The sequence below is a fragment of the Camellia sinensis genome, chromosome 11, assembly GCF_055761805.1.
Source record: "Camellia sinensis isolate YWXY chromosome 11, ASM5576180v1, whole genome shotgun sequence".
NCBI classification, from domain to species: Eukaryota; Viridiplantae; Streptophyta; class Magnoliopsida; order Ericales; family Theaceae; genus Camellia; species Camellia sinensis.
Window position 1 is genome coordinate 162,600,574 of NC_138971.1, and position 25,616 is coordinate 162,626,189.

Sequence of the window (25,616 nt, forward strand, 5' to 3'; positions counted from 1 at the left end):
CATCTCTACAACTATCATTACTACCATCATCGCTACCACTCCACTACCACCACTACTACTACCATTACCTCTCATCTACCACCGCTATTCTATCTCCTCTACCACTACCACAACTTCACCACTTATCTCATTCACCATCACTACCACCACCACTATCACCTCTTATCCACCACTTTCACCACTACTGCCATTTCTATTCTCTACCATAAAAAATTAGTTCTTGATTTTTAGTATAAAAAAAAAATGAGTCACAAAAAAATGATTGACCACAAAAAATTAACTTTATTTTAATGGAAAATATTATCCCTACTTCTACCAAATAAAAAAAAAAAAATTTATTCATTAAAATAAATATGAAACAAATAAATTTTCAACCTTACTAAATGTAAAAAAAAATAAAATTCATCAACTATAAAAAAAATTTATTTTAATAAAAAATAGTTTTTTTAACAATTCTTCCGTTGCCAAAAAAAAAAAAAAAAAAATCATTCTCCCCCCCCTTTTCCATTCCCACTCGGGTTCTCCTACCCCAAACCCAAAATCCCCAATGTCAAAAATCCCTAATCCCTTCCCCCTTTTCCATTCCCGCTGGTTTTTCCCCCTCAACCAAAAATCCCCAAAAAAAACCCTAATATGCACACAGCTCTCTCATTCCTCTCATTTCATCTCATCTCATCAGTCTCTTTCTCACACTCATTTTCATCTGCACAGATCGACTCCACACCGATCAAACTCGCAAGATCGACTCCTCACCGATCGACCTCACTCTCTCATTGCACCGATCGATCTCATAGGTAAGCTTCTCTCTCTCTCTCTCTCTCTCTCTCATCTCATCAGTCTCTCTCTCACTTCATCTCAAGATACATCGAAGAAGAAGAAGCTAGCACAGCAATGGTACAGAAGAAGGGAGCAAGTAGGGTTTCTGAAGATGCAGAAGAAGAGTTGGCTCGAGCACCCTTACAGGCCGTCCTCTTGGCCGATAGCTTCGCCCAGAAGTTCCGCCCCATCACCCTCGAACGCCCCCAAAGTAATCTCTCTCTCCCTCTCTACATATACATATATATATGCATGTATGTATATCTGTATATGCAGAGTTATGTTGAACTATTACTATACCATTGTGATTGTGATTGTAATTTTTGGATAGTGATGTTGAGCTCTGATTTAATCAATTTTCTTTTAGGTCTTTTAATGAATAGAAAAATTGTAGTAAGTAATGGGTTTGTAGAATTTTCCAACATTATTTCTTAAATAATTGAAGAATTGGTTACTGTTGCTAATTATGCTGGTATTGCTTAAATTTATGTGTGGCAAATTTATTCAAGAATTTTAAGCTATTTATTTTCATGGTGGCGCTCATATTATGGTGAAATTTCACTTATTTTTACTTGACTTTTTTGAATATTGCAATTCATGTTTAAAAACTTTTATCATTTTGTGGCGACAATTATTGCGTTACTTGACTGTTTTTCCGTGTTGAAGGTACCATTTGCATTTGTGGACACCCCTATGGTTGATTAGATTGACATGTGGTATTAACAATGCATTCTTTTGGACTTGTTTATTCCTGCTGATGGTAATCTTTCTTATAATGCCAATTCTTCATTGACATACAATTTTTGCCATTGAAGGTACTATTACCATTGCTCAACATCCCTATGATTGATTACACCTTAGCATGGCTTGAATCAGCTGGTGTTGAAGAAGTTTTTGTCTTTTGCTGTGCTCATTCCAGGCAAGTGATTGATTATTTAAATAATTCCAAGTGGTTCGGTCAACCAAACTTTACGATCAAGACAATAGAATCTCACAATTCTGTTAGTGCTGGAGATGCATTGCGTTTGATTTATGAGCAGAATGTGGTATGTCAAGATCTCTCCTCGTAGTTATTCATTTTCATTTTTTAGTTCTTTTGGGGCATTCCATCAGTAGTTTTGGTTTAAAAATTCTATCAGAAAAGTGAACATAGTTTCTTGTTTCTTTTTTAGGGGTTTTAATGTTCTAGATGTGACATTACAAATGTTACTTATCAAAAGGGGGGGGGGAACCCTTTTTCCAATTGAGACAAAGAATTTGGTCTCTCTTCTCAAAAATCAAAATAAAATTAAAAAAACCCTTTGTCCAAATGTTACTTCTCAAAAGGAATTTTTGAAGGCAATCTTCTTGGAGTTTTACGGTGTGTTTGGTTTGGTTTTGGTAGATAAATTTTTAAAAAAGATTTTGGGGAGAGTTTAGAATTTTTTTTGATTTGTTTGGTTGTATATTTTGGAAATAGTTTTGGAGTATGGGAGTTTGGGATGATTTGATGTTTTGTTCTCAAAAGCAAACTAAACAAGGCCTTAATGTTTGGATTTTCTTTTTTCTCTTTTCTTTTTTTTAAAAAATTGAATAATGATTGCCAAGAGAAAAGGAAGTGAAATAATGATCCTATGTCGGATAATTGTAATTGCCTGAGAGATGGTAGAAATAACTTTGCGGGAATGCATATGTGTGGGATGGCGTAATTCTGATGAAACATCACTTGTTGGAATTCGAAAAATTCTCCTTCAGGTTTATGACTTTGCACCCCCTTAAATTGAGAATATGCTGGGACCTCGACATTGTTAATGGCTGATGAATGAGATTGACAATGAAGGTAATGTCACCGTTTTGATATTTTAATACATTTGTGCCTTCAGTGAGGCCTTTTATTTTGCTAGATGTTGGGGGTCACATGGTTGTATACTTCCTTAGTCAAAGGAGTTTTCTTATATAGAGGATGATTTTGGATGAATTTTTTCTTTCGATGCACTCTTTTTTTTCTTCCCGTGTTTTTCTTATGGTCAATTTGTATAGCCTTCATGAAGTAGAAAAACTATAAATATTTAGGTGTTGTCTTTTTTGTTGGATTTTCTTATTGAAGTATTTGCCTAGAGTCCTATATATTTGTTTCTTCAAAATGAATCTGTAGTTTTGTGATGATTTTGGATGTGATACACTGATTAAGGCAGCTTTCTTACATAAGAGTGTTTGTCTCTTGTAAACATCCTCTTCTTCTTCATTTTTGTTTATTTATTTAACATGTTATTTAACATGTTTATTCTTGTAGACATCCTCTTCTTCTTAACATGCATAAGACAGCTTTATTCTTGAAAATATGTTGACAGATCAAAAAAAAAAAAAATCTGACCAGCTACTGTAATTCGTTTTCCAATTTAATATGAGGTGACCTGTCACTCATAATCATCGATTGTCTTCTCCCTTCAATTTTTTGATGCCAAGTAATTTGATTAATTTAAAAAAGGCCTAATCATTATGAACTTTTTGTTTTCTGAACAAGATAATATGCATGTGTGAACCAAAAGATCTTTACTTGATTTTTAGAATACGAGTGTTGAAACTGTTGGCAAGTTACACCAGTTTTTTCAATTTCTGGTTGATGTGATTTTCTCTGTGAGTATGCAGCCGAAGGACTGGTTTTTCGTAATAGTGTTTACTGGATACGTTTTGATGAAGAATTTTCTGAGAAGGTAATTTTTTTTTGCCTCATACATGTAGATCTTTGGGGTATTAGTCATTATCATTTTCATTTTACCATTGGAGACACTATCTGACAATTAGGGATTATTTCTGTTTTTGGGTTCAGAAATTTAAATCTTCAAGCCCCTTTGGTATAAAGTACAAGTTCCACCTTGAGGTAACCATTCATTTCTCTGATTTCTGTGTCTGTGTGGCATGTGTATGATATCATTAAAATTGATAATAATATAACGAATTTGGTAATGAATTCGAGTAATAAAAAACCTATTTATTTGTTTGTTTGTCCGTTAAAAAACCTATTTATTCTCCATCCCAATACTGCCTGGGCCAACCCATTTTGATTTATGAAACACCAAATTGCACATTAAAATCCAATTATGAAAGCAATTTAGGTAACTGTCTGTTCACATATATGCAATTCCAGACCCAATTTAGGTAACTGTCTATCCCTTCTGTCTACTTAAAAGTGGTCATCTCTTCTTTTAAACACGGAAATGGTGGTGTGAAAAAGCCTATATAGCATAGAAGGCAAAAGTAATTTTGTGTTGGTTCTAGGTAGTCTTGCAGGGATAACTGTGGTTCTATCATTTCATATATTCCCTATCAAAATTTTCTTATATAACTCATGTCTTTGCTATCAATTTTTATTAGCCACCATTTCAGTTACTCTTAGAGGTCAATTCTTTAATTAACCTTTACATAAACTAGCATCGACATTAATTACGTAACCCAGTGGAAATTTGTGAAATAAGCTGCATGACGCTTGAGTGCGTAAAACATGACTGTAGGAATGAGATATTGTTACATATTGGAACCCAAAGGCAACGCATACTGAGCCCTTGCCCTTTTTTCAAGTTTTATGTACCTGGTAGTTAACAGTAGAGCCATAATTGTGTCCACACTGAAACCTTTTCTATGGAACTGATTTGGTGCTTATGCATTTTTCAACAGACTTGATGTTGGTTTTTTCGGGAAAAGCACTGCTGTTGTTTCTACTGGCTGTTCATCTAAAAGGTTCTTGTCTTCCTTCTTTAGAGGATGGGTCATGGGCATTATATCTCAGTTAGAGGATGGCCATTTCTACTTGGAAGACGTCACTGGAGCAGTTGAAATCAATTTGTCTAATGCAATATCTTCTACATGTTTATATTTTTCCCTTTCGAAAGACTTATTGTTTGTTTTGAATGCTTGGATTTGGGCTGCCCTATAATCTCCAAAACCGAAAGTTCTCATTGTAGGCCTTTTTAAATAATGGAAAATAATGCTGAATTTTAGATTTTATTTTATTATTTTATTTTTTTTTAGGATTTGGGTGAATTTTATAATTTAAATATGCTTTTATGAACATGTACAGTTTAATTATTCTTTGTAAAATATTGAATTTGATGGTTTGATCAATTTTTATTTTTATTTTATGTTATGATGTTTTTGTGAATGGAATGTAAATAATCAGCTCTTAGAGGAAAAAAATAGAAAATTTTAATATTTTTATTAATTTTGTTATAGGTTTTACTTTTTGCGACGACATTATACTGTCACAAAAAATAGAAATTTTATTATTTAAAATAAAAATTTTATTATTTTTTTAATATTTTTTGCGACGGCATTAACAGTCGCAAAAAATAAAAAATTTCATATTTTTTATACTTTCTGCGACGGCACACACCGTCGCAAAAAATAGTGTTTTTTTAAAAAAAAGACTATTAGCGACGGTATTTTTTGCCGTCTCAAATAACATTTTTAGCGACGGTAAAATAGGACCGTCGCAAAAAAGTTAAGAAATTTCAAACGTTATTAGCGACTGCACGGTGCCGTCGCAAAAAGGTAAAAATGCCGTCGCAAAACATTAGCGACGGCACTTACCGTCGCAAAAACTCTTTTGCAATCCCTGCAGTTGCGACCCTCCTCTTGCCGTCGCAAAAAGTCATTTTGTCGTCGCAAAAAGTATTAGCGACGGCATTACGAGTATTAGCGACGGTATTTTACCGTCGCAAAAAGTCAATTTTTTTGTAGTGCCTCCATTTGATTATAAATATATATAAATCACAATTTAAATTCTTAAATTTATTCATAATGATATGACAAGAGATATAAGACCTATATGTGACAAATCAAAAATTGACATGTATCATATTACATCAGTAGAATTTTTTTTTTTTTTTTTTTAACCTTAAACATTTTCGTAAAAAAATTAGCAATGATCAGTGTGATTTTATCCATATATTAATTTATAGAACTTATTATAATTGTTTAAAACATCAACAATGATCATTGTTATTTTATCCATACATAACTCTTAATTCATTCCGTCTAACAAAAAAAAAAACTATTTTCTATCCAAAACTTTATCAATAACGATAGAAATCCCCACAAAACATAATTTTCACAATTTTTAAAATAATTTGAACTATTTATATCACTATTAGATACAATTCTATAAAAAAATTTAAACACATCAATAATCAATATATCAGTGAGAGTCGTGAAATCCTCTTTTATGAGGTCCAAACATTTTGCATTTAAATATTAGGTGTAATAAAGTTTTGGCTACGATAGAGGTCCAAAAACATTTTGCATTTAAATATTAGGTGTAATAAAGTTTTGGCTACGATAATGGTCACTAGGAGTTGGTTTGTTCTTAGGAGAGGTAGGGATGCAGTGTGGACGGAGGGTAGGGGCCGGAGGTGGAATAGTTTCTCTTAATCCGACACGTGTCATCAAGAGCGAAGAAGGACTAATGACCCCGGAGGACCACACCTGACGCGAAAATACACTGTCCACGCTTCACGAATCACAGATCTTTTTTTTTACAGAGTATGTTTGTGAGTAATTTATGGGGATGAATAATAGAAAATGATAGAATTATAGTAGTAGTGCTCCAATTGCGAGATATTATTTTTGCAATTTTTTCACAGAAATTGATGTACGTCTCACACATACGAGTTTTCAATTTTCGTTTTGCAAAAATGGAAGAAATGATGGAGGGAGGAATATTTTACTGGGAGGAATGAAGGTTTTTCTTATGAGTTGACAAGTATAACACCAACCATAACTTGCCATTAGAGTAATATTTTTGTAAATTGCTGTCAAATTATGATAATAACAGTTCTAATAACTTGCCAGGGGAGATGTTCTTACATTCATGATTGACAAGTCTTCCACTTTCGTTCTGTTTACTTATTTTGTGTCAATATTTACTTATAAAAATTATTGGTAAAATTTATTAAATCAATCTAGTGTTAACATGTAGAATGATAAAGTAATGATAAACTAATTGACCATCTTAATATTATTGAATATATAGACCTATTTTGACAACACAATTAAAAGTAAATATTTTGATATTTTGACTTTTTAACTTATATAATTTCTCTATTTTTTTTATATTTTAAAAAAAAATAAAAAATTAAATTTTAACCTACTAACTAAAATCGGCCATAATAGTAAAAGTGTCATGTGTGTCGTTGGGAAAATACACCAATGAGACTTGAATTACTATTATATTGAACATGTTACATGTAGGTAGTATATCAAAAGTACCCTTACAATTTGTGTTTATATATATAGTTATAATTTTTTCGAGATGCTACTGTCTATGTCCTTAAAAAGTTATATATTATATACATTCTACCATAACAAACATAATATCATCATAATATTTTATAACAAATATAATAATATATCGTAATTTTTTTTACCAAATTAATTCATTATTTTCATTTGAGAAATATTTATAATAAAGTTGTCATCTATAACTCTTGGCACAAGATGGTATAACGCACTATGTTTATAATTTTTGGGAAAAAAATACCAATAAATTTCAAGTTTAGATAGTTTGAATCATATAATCTTGCAATTTATTTTATAAATAGAAAGGTCCCAAGTCAATATTATTTACACTTCACCTACGAGTGTAACGCGTGGGTTGACTATTTGGAGGGGTAAATTGTGTGTTTAGATGATGTTGTAGTTACCAAAATGCCCAAAAGCATCCTATAGCAATTTTTTCCTTTTCCCTCCATTGAGAACAAAACGGAAGCTCAAAATTTGGAACTTCAACATTTCCTTGTAAATGTTGCAGTGTTGATCCTCATTTTGTGTGAGTTAGACGTTGGATTTGGAAACGTTGCACCTAACATTCTTTATTCCCCAAATAACATTACAGAATCCCTTCAAAATCCTAGAAAATCCAAAAATCCTTCTAGCAAATTTACAGAAGTGAAGCAGAGTGGGCCTAAATAATAGGTATGGGGGCCATGATAATAGGTATGGGTGTCTTCGATGTTACTTTAGTTGTTTGTGGAACAATACGACATCAAGGTCAATATTTGAAATGGAATGTTGTTTAAATGGTGCGTAATGTGAGGTTTTAAGTGATGTTGTTAACATTGCGGTTTTAGGGGTTACTAGTGACACCAATTGTGATGTTGTGCATCTACGTAATCTGACAGACGCATGGTGTTTTAGTTAATGTTTTTATGATTGGTTGGGTCTCTTGCAATGTTATTATTTCCGCGAGTGTGAGGGTTACCAGTGATTGCAAATGTGATGTTGTGCATGTATATAATGTAACCGACGCATTGTTTTTATTTGATATTGTTATGATTGTTTGGATCTTTTGCAATGTTAGTGGGAGGATAACATCAATAATGTAACACCAAATAGATACCATCAACAATCCCCAAAATCATTCCATGAAATTCGTAAAAAGATGGAAATGTTAAATTATACCTTACTTACAGACATCTAAATCTCAAAAAAACATCAAAACCAAATATCAAATAAGGACAAACAAGTAAGTTCTAATATTACTAAATCAAATCAATAATACATACTACAAATAAAAAAGACTAATTAGTTTATAAAAAAACATGTATGACTAAATGGACTAATATTTCTTCAAATGAAATTTATGAGTAATTTTTCCTAATTTTTGCTATAAACAACTAAAACTTTCTTACAAAGCCCTATAATCATAACTTTCATTAAAAAAAATTAAAATTTTCTTACATTATGTCTCCTTTCAAGAAAGTATACCTTTTTTTTTTTTTTCTTTTTTCGTAATTTTTTTTTTATCTACATAGAGGGAAATAAAATTGTTTTTTCACATTTATTGAGAGCACATTATCAAGGCTATGTTTAGTTAATATATGTGGAAGAGAGTTTTAGAAAGGAAAATAAAAAACGTGTAACATATAAGGTGGATTTGGAGGATGTTGTTTAGATCTGTAGGGCTCATCACTGGTTTTATTTCAATGATTTGAACGGTTTATATTGTTAGGCGTTTCATATATTTCGTCTACAAAAAAAATTAGGTTAATTCGATAACTGTAACTTATTAAATTTATTACATTTGTCACTAAAAAAAATATGGTTTATTTTTAAAAATACAATTGTTGTCTATTTTTTTATAGAAAAAATGAACAAGTTATTGTTATTGGATCGATCTAATTTTTTTGTGAACAAAATACGAAATATTTGACAAAATAACCAGTTAGTAGGGGTGGGCAACGGTTTATCTGAACCGCTCAAACCGCCCAATCCGCCCAATCCGCATATAAATGGGCGGTTTCGCAAACATAATGCGAGCGGATGCGGTTTGAAATATGACAAATTTGCGGGTTGCGGGCGGGTCGCGGTTTAAACCCGCAACCCGCAAAAACCGCCCGCACTTTAATTATTATTATTGTTATTATTATTATTTTTTATATACCAACTTTGTAACTTTTACAGGAGCACCATTATATTCTCTATGACACTAGGATCCTTATTTTTAAGTATTTCTCAACTTTCTTAATGCCGTAGAATTATCAAGTCCTAAACTTGGTTTTTTATATGATTTTCATTGGTGATTCATCCACTTTTTCCTAATAAAATTTTCCTTCTAATGGTCAATGGAAGTTATAGTTTGATTATTGATTACTGAACTGGCAATTCTAATTGAGTACAACCTTTAATGCATTGATATACATTTTTTTCATGGCAAAAATGCTAGTGTAGGGTCTCTTTGTTTTGGGTACTTTCATTTAATGCATTGATATTCAATTTTTATTTATAAACTCATCAAAAAATTATTATCACAAATATATAAAATGAATCTGATGCCTAAATTCGTTGGGAAAAAAAAAACTTGAAAATTAATTTTTAAAGAAAAAAGTGTAAACCGCAAACCGCCCGCAACCGCCCGCACATTTGCAAACCCTATCCGCATAAACCGCAAACCGCACTGCGGGCGGTTGCGGGTTGACTTTTTCCCAAATCGCATAGATGCGAGCGGGTCAAAACTGAACCGCAAACCGCACAAAACCGATCCGCGAACACCCCTACCAGTTAGGATCATCAAAATGGAGCCCGTGGTGGGTCCTACAGACCCAAACAACACCCTCCAGTCCAAATGGATTGGAGGGAATCCTCCTCCAAAATATAATTATATTAAATTCACATTTCATTTATATTTTTCTTTTTTATTGTTTGTGATGATCTAAATAAATATACTTTTTCATTTTTTTAAAAAAAATGTACAAAATTATAAAAAGATCACATGACTCAAAAAAAATAAAAGATAGAAAAGTGTACTATAATAGAGGATAATAATGCTTAAGTCCTCTAAATTCATAAAGTAAACACAACCCAAAAATCACGGTTTCCTTTGATTTTAAAATTATGATTTGAGTGCAAAGTTGAAATTTAAATATGGAATTATGAGTTGAGTTTTGAAAAGATAAATTTGTTTGGTTATAAATTTTGAAAATAATATTGAAAAGTGTTTTTAAATTTTGAATTTTGAAAAGAGTTTTGAATTATATTTTGAGTTTTGAGTTGTATTTTGAAATTTTTTGAATTTATATTTTTTTAAAATGTTTAAGAAAATTTTATTTTTATTTTAATTATTTAATTTTTATTTCAATATTTTATTTTGTTTTATAAATATTTTAAACTCAAAACACAACTCCACACTCAAATCGTAACAAAACACATAACTCAAAACTCAATGCAAAAATTATTTTCAAAAGTAATAACTAAATACATAACTCAAAACTCTTTTCAAAACTGCTTTCAAAATTCTATTAAAAAAATTTCAAGAAAATACTTTTTATTTTGTTCTTTAAAATTATTTTTTATTTTATATTATTTTGAAAAATACTTTGTTTATTTTTATTTTTTCAAAAAATATTTTTCTATTTGTTTTATTTTTTTAAAAAAATTATTTTTTGTTATTTTCTTAAGTATTGGCTAAATAATTTATTATGATTTAGATATATATGGCGATCCAATTTTTTTTAAATTTACAAATATTAAATATTTAAAGAAAAGTAATTTTTTTAAAAAAAATTGAAAATATTACAAAATTAAGCTATTTAAAAATGTATTTATAAAATAAAATAAAATTTTTAAAAAATTTTAAATACTTAAAAATATATTTAAAATATTTTAAAAAATACAGCACACAAATGTATGAAATATAATGCACATTAAATTAAATAAATAAATATTTACCTAAAAATAAAATTATGAAATTTTTTAAATATTTAAAAAAAACTATATCAAAAAAATTTCAAAATACAACTCAAAACTCTTTTCAAAACTTATAAACAAACAAATTTAAAAATAGTTTTAAAAAAATAAAAAATATTTTTAAAAATAGAGTTTTGAAAAGAGTTTGATTTTAAATTTTAAATTACGTTTTGAATTGTGTATTTGATTGTGAGTTTTAAAAATAATTTTTGAATTGAGTTTGATATATTTTTAAATTATGAATTTTGTTATAAATTTGGAAAAAAAAATTAAATTTTAAATTTAGAATCATAATTTCAAAAAAAGAACCAAACGCATGTGTTTTGCCAAAATTAGGTAGGCATGGTGTGTTTTGAAATGATGATTAAAAATTAATTTTTAAATTTTTTTTAAATTTTTTATTTTATTTTATTTTATTTTTAAAAAATAGATTAAAAGTTAAAAAAAAAAAAAAACTTTAAACCCACTTTGAAAATACGCCTAACCGATGTTGAGAGAAGACGAGGAAAAGGTGGAGGTGTTTCGGTAATCCAACCACCGTAAGTTTCAATGTGCCTAAAAAGAAGAAAAAATAACATGAAAGTCAGTGAAAAAAACTCAATTAATTCGGTTAAATTCAATGCAACACGGGTCAACCCGAGCCCAAACTTATATTCATATGATTCGGTTCAAAGTATATATTCAGACTTTTGGTACAGTTTATATGAGTTTTTATTTTGTTTATATGAGTTTTTATTTTAGGACAAATTTCACTTATTTCCTTATTATTTAGATAATGTGGGGTTTACTTTTTAATATTTGGAAATAACTCTACAATTAGCACATCACCCATGTTATGTACGGGATTGAATTTAAAAAAACTATTTATAATTATGTCAAATATATTTTTAAATTGTTAACATAAACTATATGTAATTTTAAAAGAAAACGTTGACATTGCATAATTCAAGTAATAAAAATAAGAATTTATTACATTTATTCGAAATTCATTGAAAAAATAAAATAAAATATAATGAAAATCTAAATTGTTGTGGGTTTTCCATCAGCATTCATGCATTGTTAACATGATAATTAGTGTTATAATTAATGAACAACACATCTAATATATATTTATAAAATGTTATAAAGTAAAAATGTTATACTTACATATTATATATATTTTTTTTTTGCCTTCTGAAAGGTATAGATATTCTTCAGACCAATCTACATTTAAAACAAAAGTCACGCACGGTACACAATCTAGTTGACGCGGCATTGTTGGTGCTGATATGATAAATGCATAGGCACAGTCTTGGTATGACACAATATAATCTTTAATCATTCTAACGTCATTATCCTATAAAATTTTGAAATTATAACTGTGTTTGAAAAAGAAAGAATAAGTTATTTATAATAAATTTTATAATTTCCTACTTTTGATCTCATATTCTTCAAATATGCTGGTTGACATTGCAAAATAAACATTGCCCGTTTATCTTGAACAATGAAATTTATTGAACCAGTACTGTCTTTTACCACAATGTTAACAGTGTATCTAATATAAAAAAAAAAAAAAAAAAGCACACTTGTTAAAAGGAAATATTGTACCTAATAAAAAATTAAAACATTTGTTAAGTTTGAATTATTATTATACATTGCAATTATTTACCTAAAGAAAATTATCTCGCTATAATATCAATATCATCATGTAGGTAGTGACGACAAACAATGTGACCATAATGATATTCAACTTTTTGATAGCAGCTTTTGCATAAATCAATCCAAAGGTTGTCAACATCAATTTGTTCGATGTACTCAAGTATTCGAAAATATGAAACCTACAAAATATTTGAAAAAATATAAATTAATCTCTCTATAAACAAATTTATATGCATATCGTTTAACTTTCATTAATTGGGATGATAACAATTCTTACCTTTGGCATAGGTGCAAAATCACGCATTCGAATTCTTTTGGCATTTGATATTACCAATGACTATGAAATTGGGAATCTATTTTTTCGATTCCAAGATACCAACTTTTGTGATATAGGATTCATAGCAAGCCTACATAAACATGTCAATATATATATATATATATATATATAATTGTGAGAATTATATTGTCGTATATAATTGATTAATATTATACAGTCATAACATACCACACTCGAATATGATTTGTATAACGGAATGAATGATTAATATATAACTTGCTGTATTTGCATGTAGCGAGACATGGAACTAGAAGTTGAGAAAAGATAATTTATTAATATTAATATTTGTATATGCATATAGATATTATAAAAGTGAATGAAAAGTTATCTTACCATGATAATCTTTAACTGTTAATCCAATGGCAACCAAAATAAAAGAATCATAATTAGAAAATATTATTACTTGGAGTTCTTATCATTTAGAACAATAGAACTATTAGCATTCATTATGAAAGTAACAGATATTAGTATTTGTAAGTTATAATGTAAAAGAATCATAATTAGAAAATATTACTACTTGGGGTTCTTACCATTTAGAACATTAGAATTGTTTGTCAGTGTGGTGACTCTTCAAATATTTTGGTGGAAGTGAACGCCCTCTGATGTAGAAGGCATAACAACTCATGTCCCGTCATCTAATTAGATGAAAAAATAAACAATATAAATATCGGGAATTATAATTTTAAAAATCATAGTTACAAAATCTATATATATGTTAGTGTTTACCTTATTGTAGGAAAATATTATTATTCACCACCCTTGTGACTTCTGTAACATCCTCATGTATCTGAACACCCTCAGATATTGGGAACATAACAATTCCTTTTTTTGGATTTACATGAATAAAATAATTAGTATAAAATCATTACTTTTTTTAAGTTATAAGAATATTGTCAAATAAATCATAATTGTAAAATTAATATAAATAATATTTCTTACCTTCTTCCTCAGTTAAGGGCGGCATGACTATTGCATTCTATAATTTTCATGAAAAATATAAACAATATAACTATTAGCATTCATTATGAAAGTAGTAGATATTAGTATTTGCAAGTTTTAATATAAAATAATCATAATTAGAAATTATTATTATTTGAGGTTCTTACCATTTAGAATATTAGTATTGTTTGTCAATGTAGTGACTCTTGAAACATTTTGGTGAAAGTGAACACCCTCTGATGTGGAAGGCATAACAACTAAATTGCAGCAATATACATATATAGTATAAAAACTAATGTTTCAATTAATATATATGAAAATGATAAAATTTCAGAGCTTACTTGTGACATTTCGAACATTCGTTCTATAATGCAATTGTTTGTCATGTAGAACGCATACTCTTAATCGACGTACTTCTTTTTGAAGTTGTTTCAATTTATCCTTGAATATGGGATCATCATGATCAGTCTGACGTAAAATGAGTAATTTTCTTTTTTGAGATAGTCAATTGATTTTAACAGTAACTGTATCACATTCCATCCTGTAAAAATATAGAGATTGTCACAACGCAAACAAAATTTTTTCCTCATCACGTGATCGAAATAGAGTGTAAAAAAACACGATTAGTTAAAAAAATTCACTGTGTAATTGAAACGGAGTGTAAAAAAGTACAATCACATTTTTGCTCATAACCAAAAAAAAAAAAAAAAAAAACAAAGAAGTCAATTGGTAATTAAAAAGTACAATAATTTTTTTATTTTCAAAAAACACAGTGAATTAAAAATCTAATCACAAATTAATTCAATTGATAATTAAAAAACACAATCATTTATTTTTTCAAATAACACAGTGAGTTAAAAAAATCAATTACAATTTTTTTTTAAAGACAAAATACAATCTAATCATTATCAATAGTAATGAATACAATCTATTTCTATTTCAAAAAACACAGATATTGTCACAAACTAAGTCAATTGATAATTAAAAAACACAATAATTTATTTTTCAAAAAACACAGTGAGTTAAAAAGATCAATTACAAATATTTTTTTTTTTCAAAATATAATCTAATCATTATTAATAATTCATCATCAATAATGAGTACTTTATGTGAACTTAATGAATACGATCTCTTTTTTTTTTCCCCAAAAAACATAGTGAGTTAAAAATAAAATCACAAATTAAGTCAATTTATAGTTAAAAAGCACAATTATTTTTATGCTATCTAACTACAATCTTATTTTTTTCCTAATAAAAAGAATAATTGTAAAGAAGAACTATTAAAATAGTAAATAAAAAGATTAAATCACATTAAAAAAAAAGCCATTGAACAAACTACAATCACATCACATTTTTTCTATAATAAAAAAATAAATGAAAAAAAAAAGAAACATAAAACTAACCACAATACAATCACATTAAAAAAAAAAAAAAACATTGAACAAATTACAATCAAATCACATTTTTTTCATAATAAAATAAATAAATGAAAAAAAAACCATTGAACTAAGTACAATACAATCACATTAAAAAAAAAAAAACATTGAACAAATTACAATCAAATCACATTTTTTCCATAATAAAATAAATAAATGAAAAAAAAAACCATTGAACTAAGTACAATACTATCACATTAAAAAAAAAAAAAACATTGAACAAAGTACAATCAGATCACATTTTTTCCCATAATAAAAAAAAATAAATGAAAAAAAAGAATCATTAAGCTAAATTACAATACAATCACATTAAAGCAAAAAAAAAAGAACAATTGAACTAACTACAATCACATTAAAAAAAAGAACTGTTGAACTAACTACAATCGCATTTTTCTCTTTGTGAGTATTTGTGTTTATCTAACTTCAATCATATTAAAAAATCAAATTATAATTTTTTTTTTATTTTTACAAATCACAAATGGAAATAACTTCAATCATACAAATCAGAAATATTTTTATGCTATCTAACTACAATCATATTTTTTTTTAAAAAGTGTGTGTGCATGAGAGAAGTCAAAAAGACTTAGGAGAATTCAATAAATGTTGAGCTTTTTTTAAAAAAAAAAAAATCAAAAAAACACAAGTTAAAAAAATTCACCGTGTAATCAAAACAAAGTGTAAAAAAATACAATCACATTTTTGCTCATAATAAAAAATAATAATAATGAAGTCAATTGGTAGTTAAAAAGCACAATATTTTTTTTTTATTTTCAAAAAACACGGTGAGTTAAAAATCTAATCACAAATTAAGTCAATTGATAGTTAAAAAACACAATCATTTATTCTTTCAAAAAACACCGAGTTAAAAATAAAATCACAATGAGGATTGGGATATTAGAGCTCCCACAAAGTTTGTGGGTTAGAAACCCCTTTTCTTTATATAATATATAGATAGAACCATTGAACTAATTACAATACAGTCACATTAAAAAAACAAAAACATTGAACTAACTACAATTACATTAAAAAAAAAAAAGAACCATTGAACTAATTACAATCACATTTTTCTTTTTGTGAGTGTTTATGTTTATCTAACTTCAATCATATTAAAAAATCAAATTACAAACAATAGGAGATAACTTCAATTATACAAATCACAATTTTTTTTTGTGCTATCTAACTACAATAATATTTTTCTCATAATAAAAAATAATTGGAAAAAAAACCATTAAAATAGTAAATAAAAAGATTATTTAGAATCATTGAACAAATTACAATCACATTTTTCTTTTTGTGAGTGTTTATGTTTATCTAACTTCAATCATATTAAAAAATCAAATTATAAACAAAAGGAGATAACTTCAATCATATAAATCACAATTTTTTTATGCCATCTTACTACAATCATATTTTTCTCATAATAAAAAATAATTAAAAAAAAGAACCATTAAAATAGTAAATGAAAAGATTATTTAGAACTATTGAACAAACTACAATCACATTTTTCTTTTTGCGAGTGTTTATGTTTATCTAACTTCAATCATATTAAAAAATCAAATTATAAACAAAAGGAGATAACTTCAATCATACAAATCACAATTTTTTTAATGCTATCTAACTACAATCATATTTTTCTCATAATAAAAAAATAATGAAAAAAACTAACCATTAAAATAGTAAATAAAAAGATTATTTAGAACCATTGAACAAATTACAATCACATTTTTTTTGTGAGTGTTTATGTTTATTTAACTTCAATCATATTAAAAAATCAAATTATAAACAAAATGAGATAACTTCAATCATACAAATCACTATTTTTTTTATGCCATCTAACTACAATCGTATTTTTCTCATAATAAAAAATAATTGAAAAAAAGAACCATTAAAATAGTAAATAAAAAGATTATTTAGAACCATTGAACAAACTATAATCACATTTTTCTTTTTGTGAGTGTTTATATTTATCTAATTTCAATCATTAAATAGCTTTTTGTGAGTGTTTATATTTATCTAATTTCAATCATAAAATAGTAAATAAAAAGATTATTTAGAATTATTGAACAAACTACAATCATATTTTTCAATCATACAAATCACAATTTTTTTAATGTTATCTAACTATAATCATATCTAACTTCAATCATATTAAAAAATCAAATTATAAACAAAAGGAGATTAATTCAATTATACAAATCACAAATTTTCTAATAATAAAAATAATAATTGAAAAAAAAAACCAATTAAAATAGTAAATAAAATAATTGTATGAGGAGTGCTGAGATTTTTAACTCACGTTTTGAAAAAAAGCAACATAAATTTCTATAGATTGCTTACTGTTTACATACGTGGGAAAGGATGCTCACCGATTACTCACGGTTTGAAAGTGAGAAGTTGAAAGTGAAGAAGTGAGAAAGGCTGAAGTGAAGAAGTTGAAAGGGTCTAATAGGTATGGTAAAAGTGAGGAAGGCTACAATAGGTATATGAAAAGTTAAAAAAGGTATGCGTATGGGAGAAGTCAAAAAGATTTGGGAGAATTCAATAAATGCTTAGTTTTTTTTAATAAAAAAAATCAAAAAAAAAAGTTAAAAAGGGTGTGTATATGGGAGAAGTCTAAAAGACTTGGGTGAATTCAATAAATGCTGAGTTTTTTTTTTTTGAAGGAAAAAAAATCAAAAAATTAAAAAATGAGAATTGAAATATTGAAGCTTCCACAAACCTTGTGGGTTAGAAACCCATTTTTTCCTTATATAATATATAGATAGATAGATAGATACCTGCGTGTTATGTGTGGTTTACCTTTTAACATTTAAAAATAACCACATAATACCTACATAGTCTGTATACTTAAGTGTACCGTCTATTTTTCCATCCAATTTAACTGACTGTAATTGTACGGGGAGCAAATATTCCGGCGTGCCCGTATTCCTTTCTTCCGAGCTCCGTCGATATCCGATCACCTGCGAGCAAATAACGGTGAGCTACCCGGCGGTGTGTGGCCGGAAACACCCTCCGACGGTCAAATTAGCACACACCTTAGAGGGAATAGAGAGAAGGGAGAGAGTGTTTGAGTGTAAGAAATTCCTTACAGAGTGTTCGTGTATCGCGTATGGGGGGCGCAGACATGCCTATATACCTTCTGAGCCCTTTACCCACTCCCAGTCATCTCCTGACACGTGGCTCTGCTATCCCATCTGTCAGCATAGACCTTGCTGAACATCACCTAATCTCAACTGCCTGATTTCACAGCTGGAGCTCGGCAGCCGAGCTGCTCTACCACTGCTATGCCATGCTTCATACCCATGCACCTAACCGGACAAACACATGGAGGACCGGGCTAGGCGGCATCCCGGCAAAGCCTAGCCCGGGTACCTCCTTTGGTCGGCCTTCCTGCCGGTCAATCAACTACCTCGACTGACCACGTCTTTCCGGGCGCCGGTCACTCGGTCTGTCTGGCTTCGACCATCCTCGGACCGAGCATCCTGGTCCGACCGGTCACTTCCTGGCCGAGCAGTTTCTGTTCGATCCGGGGTGGCACACACTCAGTCCAAACTCTGCCCGGTCCAAATCTGTCCGGCACAACTCTGCCCGGCCCAAATCTGTCCGGCACAACTCTGTCCGGCCCAAATCTGTCCGGCACAACTCTGTCCGGCCCAAATCTGTCCGGCACAACTCTGTCCGGCCCAAATCTGTCTGGCACAAAGTCCATATCATTAATCTCCCTCTCAATTGCCCCTTAATTCCGTCCGCTGAAGCGTGACTGGGATTACCTATCCTGATCGGGGTAATACTTCCTCGGTTCTCAATATGCAAGATGGTGACCGCACTAAGAAAGCGAGCAAGGTCCGCTCCACGACTTCCTTCTTGGCGAGCAACATCAGCTCGGTCAAGGAACTTCCAAGGTCAGCGAGCAAGGTCCGCTCCGCGACTTGCTTCTTGGCGAGCAACAACAGCTCGGCAAAGAACTTCCAAGGTCGGCGAGCAAGGTCCGCTCCGCGACGTGCTTCTTGGCGAGCAACATCAGCTCGGTCAAGGAACTTCCAAGGTCGGCGAGCAAGGTCCGCTCCGCGACTTGCTTCTTGGCGAGCAACATCAGCTCGGTCAAGGAACTCCGAGGAAGGCGAGCAAGGTCCGCTCCGCGACTTCCTTCTTGGCGAGCAAAAACAGCTCGCCAAGGAACTTCCAAGGTCAGCGAGCAAGGTCCGCTCCGCGACTTGCTTCTTGGCGAGCAACATCAGCTCGGTCAAGGAACTCCGAGGAAGGCGAGCAAGGTCCGCTCCGCGACTTCCTTCTTGGCGAGCAAAAACAGCTCGGCAAGGAACTCCAAAGAAGGCGAGCAAGGTCCGCTCCGCCACTTCTTTCTTGGCGGACAAGATCAGCTCGGCCAAGGAACTCTAAAGAGGGGGAGCAAGGTCCGCTCCGCGACTTCTTTCCTGGCGGACAAGAACAGCTCGACTGGACCCTCGGAGTTGAGCAAATCATCAACTCATCAGCCGGAGTAAAACATCTCAGCTGGAACCTCGCAGTTGAGCAAATCATCAACTCTTCAGCCGGAGTAAAACATCTCGGCTTGAACCTCGCAGTTGAACAAATCATCAACTCTTCAGCCGGAGTAAATCATCTCGGCTGGAACCTCGCAGTTGAGCAAATCATCAACCCGTCAGCCGGAGTAAATCATCTCGGCTGGAACCTCGCAGTTGAGCAAATCATCAACTCTTCAGCCGGAGTAAAACATCTCGGCTGGAACCTCGCAGTTGAGCAAATCATTAACTCTTCAACCGGAGTAAAACATCTCGGTTGGAACCTCGCAGTTGAACAAATCATCAACTCTTCAGCCGGAGTAAATCATCTCGGTTGGAACCTCGCAGTTGAGCAAATCATCAACTCTTCAGCCGGAGTAAATCATCTCGGCTGGAACCTCGCAGTTGAGCAAATCATCAACTCTTCAGCCGGAGTAAATCATCTCGGCTGGAACCTTACAGTTGAGCAAATCATCAACTCTTCAGCCGGAGTAAATCATCTCGGCTGGAACCTCGCAGTTGAGCAAATCATCAACCCGTCAGCCGGAGTAAATCATCTCGGCTGGAACCTCGCAGTTGAGCAAATCATCAACTCTTCAGCCGGAGTAAATCATCTCGGCTGGAACCTCGCAGTTGAACAAGTCATCAACTCTTCAGCTGGAGTAAATCATCTCGGCTGGAACCTTACAGTTGAGCAAATCATCAACTCTTCAGCCGGAGTAAATCATCTCGGCTGGAACCTCGCAGTTGAACAAATCATCAACTCTTCAGCCGGAGTAAATCATCTCGGCTGGAACCTTGCAGTTGAGCAAATCATCAACCTGTCAGCCGGAGTAAATCATCTCGGCTGGAACAGAAGAGTAGGCCCCTTATCCACTATTATTTCGGACACAACAAAGCTCTTCAGCAAAAGTAATTCACTTCTATTACATTGACAAAAAGAGTATTTGCATTCAGAAGTGTTGGGAAAACAAGTCCCTCAAAAAATTACATAAGGCCGCATTCCATGGCCGGGGTACGCCTTTGCCATCCAAATCTTCTAAGTTGTATGCCCCCTTGCCCGGTTATCTTGTAAGGCTCCTCCTAGTTTTCCCCTAGCTTGCCTTCACCCGGCGCTAGTGCGTTGCCCATGACCTTCCTTAAAACCCAGTCGCCCACTTGCTCGTTTCCTTCGAGGTTGTCTCCGCGGTGGACGTCGCTGCATCATCCTCTACTCGGATGTGCTCATTGATGCGCTGCATTAGGTGCCACATGGATGTCTGCTGGTTCATTGTAAGCGAATCCCTCAGCCTATGTCCGAGCGGGAGACCGCGCTTGTATTGCGTGATTGCAAGGTTGACCGGGCAATCCAAGATCTCGTTGAAGGTTTCCCAATACCTCGAGTTGTATGCCTTCAGTGTGTCGCTCGGTTCCATCTTGACACTAAGTAAATGATCGACTTCCTTTGGTGTTTTTGTGTTGGTTTTGAAGTGCGTAACAAACGCCTCGGCCAACTGATGCCACCTTTGTATGCTCCCTTCCGGCAACCTCTCGAACCACTTTAGGCCTAGCTCGCCTAAACTTGACGGGAAGATTAGGCACATAAGTCCGTCATTGCGCCGACGTCCGGCCATAACCTGTCGGAAGTGGCTCACATGCATGTACGGATCGGTTTTTCCGTCGTAAAGTGTGAACTTAGGCTGGTGGAAGCCTGCCGGAAGCGGCGTTGTTTCTATTTCCAGGGAAAAAGGAGTGGCACTCAGCCTTGCCAAGTCTGTATCTTCGAATATTGGCATTGCTTGGCGGGGTGGAGGCATTCCGACCTCCTCGCTGCCGTGAACCCCGTAGGAGAGCCGCTGGAAAGCAGGTATTCTCTGAGCTTCGCGCCGGCGAGCCCGCTCCCTTAACACTGCCCGTAGGTCCTCTGACTGAGCAGAATAAGAGTACCTCGACGTCGTCGCCGGACGTGAGGGTTTGTAAGTGCTGTCTTGCGCGCTAGACTTTTCTGCACGCATGTCGGAATCACCAACCTGGTAACTCCTGGTGATGGAAATGGACTGAGTACGTCGCTGACTCTGATCGCCTGACCGGCGGGATGGGGTGCGCTCACTGTGGTCTCCCACTCCAGCTACACCTTTCCCTTTGACATGCCGCTTAAGATCCTCCATCTCCGCCGCCATCCGCCTGATGACAGCATCTTGGTCCCTTAACTTGCTTTCCAGTCGCCTGGCGTGTGAGTCTCTCCGCCGGTGACCGTCTGGACTCCGTGAATGCCCATGACTCCTTCCGCGCTTATCCCGCGCGTCTCCTGGCTGTCCTCCAGTGGGCTTCCCCAAGTCAGCCATTGGATGGACGGCAGGTGGTCCCTCTCTCCTTCGGGTATACTCCGGGGTGGCTCCATCGATGGCGGACAACGGGAACTCGTCGTTGTTCGCCATGGACGGCAATCAGATGAACCTGGAAGACAAGGTTTTGTCTGTCAAGATTCCCACAGACGGCGCCAATTGTACGGGGAGCAAATATTCCGGCGTGCCCGTATTCCTTTCTTCCGAGCTCCGTCGATATCCGATCACCTGCGAGCAAATAACGGTGAGCTACCCGGCGGTGTGTGGCCGGAAACACCCTCCGACGGTCAAATTAGCACACACCTTAGAGGGAATAGAGAGAAGGGAGAGAGTGTTTGAGTGTAAGAAATTCCTTACAGAGTGTTCGTGTATCGCGTATGGGGGGCGCAGACATGCCTATATACCTTCTAAGCCCCTTACCCACTCCCAGTCATCTCCTGACACGTGGCTCTGCTATCCCATCTGTCAGCATAGACCTTGCTGAACATCACCTAATCTCAACTGCCTGATTTCACAGCTGGAGCTCGGCAGCCGAGCTGCTCTACCACTGCTATGCCATGCTTCATACCCATGCACCTAACCGGACAAACACATGGAGGACCGGGCTAGGCGGCATCCCGGCAAAGCCTAGCCCGGGTACCTCATTTGGTCGGCCTTCCTGCCGGTCAATCAACTACCTCGACTGACCACGTCTTTCCGGGCGCCGGTCACTCGGTCTGTCTGGCTTCGACCATCCTTGGACCGAGCATCCTGGTCCGACCGGTCACTTCCTGGCCGAGCAGTTTCTGTTCGATCCGGGGTGGCACACACTTAGTCCAAACTCTGCCCGGTCCAAATCTGTCCGGCACAACTCTGCCCGGCCCAAATCTGTCCGGCACAACTCTGTCCGGCACAAATCTGTCCGGCACAATTCTGCCCGGCCCAAATCTGTCCGGCACAACTCTGTCCGGCCCAAATCTGTCCGGCACAACTCTGTCCGGCCCAAATCTGTCTGGCACAAAGTCCATATCATTAATCTCCCTCTCAGTAATATTTACAGTAATGATATAAACCCCCATAAAACACAACCCCCACAGCCCCGAAAATAATCTGAACCATTCATATCACTGTTAGACATAACTCTAAAAAAAAAATTCAAACACATCAATGGTCAATACATCAGTGGGGGTTATAGGAGTCCTCTTTTGTGGGGGTCCCAAATATTTTCCGTAATATTTACATGTCCTTAAAAAGAGCAAATTTTATTTTAAGTCGAAAATACTCCTTAAACATGTTTAATTTACAGAAGTATGCGATTCTTCTTATTTCCCCTCTCTCTATCATTTCTTTTTCTATTCCTTGACCCCAACCCATTATACCACACCAATTGTCACGTCCCCAAACCGCCCCTAGTAGTTTAGTGCCGTGATAGCCAGTAATCCGGGATTACCGAAGGCCAACCTTCAAAATCCACACACAAACAGAGTATAAACATATATGGGGCTCACAAGTGCGGAAGCAATAATTTAAAAATACAAGTGGTCTAGAAGAGCAGTGCGTAAATTACAAGGAATGGCATACAACTTTACATAATATTACAACTTGGATACAAATGCAATGAAGTACAAAATACATATTATGTCTTGATCAAAAGGCTTCTCCAGCCGACATGTGTAAATTACAAGTATTATAAGCCGAGAAGCATAGTTTTCAAGATTGCCGACGTGAATACAAGTTAGGCCGACGTAACAAAAACCCAAAACAAGCTCGCGAGTAACACCTAGGCGTCACCGCCTTCCTGCTCATCACCTACATATATATAGAGAGGGTGAGCTTGGATACTCAGTGAATGGTATAAGTAATAAAAGGGTTTGCATGATTGGCATTCAAGATCTTTACCAAACAATACATAACATAATTAGTGCGAGTCAAGGGGTGAACCAAGTCCATCTTCCAAATCTGTCAAGTTCAAAGGATGCTTACTAACATCATTATAATACAAGTGATGACATCTCGGCAAGCAAGCCCACGCGGTAAACCGTCAGTGGCAAACAAGGCAAGACAAGACAAGACAAAGGAAATATCTCAATTTAATAGTGCCGTTGTATTATAGTCCCCTGACACTAAGGACTTGTGCTACTAATGCTTAGAGTCCCCTAGCACGTACGGACTTCCAAACTTTGTGCTACAAATGGTTATAGTCCTCTAGCACGTACGGACTTCCAAACTTTGTGCTACAAATGCTTATAGTCCCTTAGCATGTACGGACTTTCCAAGAATGTCATCAAAATAAGATAGTATACATATATATATTTTCCAACTAGGAATAACCATTCATGCTTACAAATACTTTCCAAAACGAAGTAAAACAAGACTTTTATCAAAGCATTATAACATAGTTTTATTAAAAATACCACTCACTTAGTTCTTCAAACGTCGGGGTCAAGGCAAGTCCAAATCCTACAAACACATGGCAAAGTCTGTTAAATGCACTTTCAAACAAGTTTCACATGCATGCAGATGATCTCGGCATTCCTCAAGACTAAGTCAAATCAAAACAAACACAGTTCTTTATCTCGGGAAAACATGCTGGGCAACTATCAGGTCTAGGTCGAGGTCTCACACCTCCTTGCCGGGGTGTTGCCTCGATGGCCACATTCAAGGGAATGAGGTCGGGAAAAAATCTGGGTTTCCCTCTCTAGAAGAACATGAACATGAGGAAGATGAATGCAAAGATCATAATTTGCTATTACAAAATCTGAGATTTCATGCTATGAGTTCAAAAACATGGACCTGGGTACCCATATTCAAGGATCTTGTGAGAACAAACATAAAAACATGAATCTTAATGCAAACTTTCAGATCAAACAAGACTTTTTCTTCAAGAACACATGAACACTATTTTCTCTTTCTAAACCAACTTCAAATCGATACATGACATGCAGAACAGGTTCTATCGTGTAATGCAGCTAGATGAACAATAAGAACGACAAGAGTAAATCAAGAATCTAACCTCAATACGTGAATCTAATGGTTCGATCTCTAGGAATCAAGCTCGAAAGCTCACTCTCTCACTCTAAAACTTCTTCTTCTTCTAGAGCTTCTCTCTCCTCACAAACAAAGACATCCAGCAAAATGATACATTTCTAGGTCTGCTGGTTGACTTAACCCTCTACAGGGGCATGTGGCAGCGACTGGTTGGTGCTACACAAAAATGTGGCTGAGTGACAAGACAAAACTATGACAAATTGTGTTCAACAAGCAAGATGGCATGGGCACTTCGGTAGGCAAAGATCTCGGCTGAAAGCAAGGCATCGGCAAGTAAGGAAACAATGACCTCGGCTAGGAAGGACGACATTTGACTAAGCTATGCCACACCTTGGCCTAGATGTGCCACACCTCGGTCTAGG

The 25,616-nt window shown here is 33.9% G+C and overlaps 1 protein-coding gene across 1 annotated transcript; it reads left to right on the plus strand.

Annotated features, from left to right (window-relative positions):
* The first annotated feature begins 581 nt into the window (after positions 1–581).
* On the plus strand, positions 582–4,800 carry LOC114320761 (uncharacterized). Its single transcript, XM_082895984.1, has 5 exons — positions 582–1,027; positions 1,632–1,862; positions 3,445–3,509; positions 3,626–3,676; positions 4,471–4,800. Exons 1-4 carry the CDS (start codon positions 929–931, stop codon positions 3,654–3,656), a joined length of 426 nt encoding a protein of 141 aa, XP_082752110.1. The 5' UTR covers positions 582–928; the 3' UTR covers positions 3,657–3,676; positions 4,471–4,800.
* Positions 4,801–25,616: the final 20,816 nt, after the last annotated feature.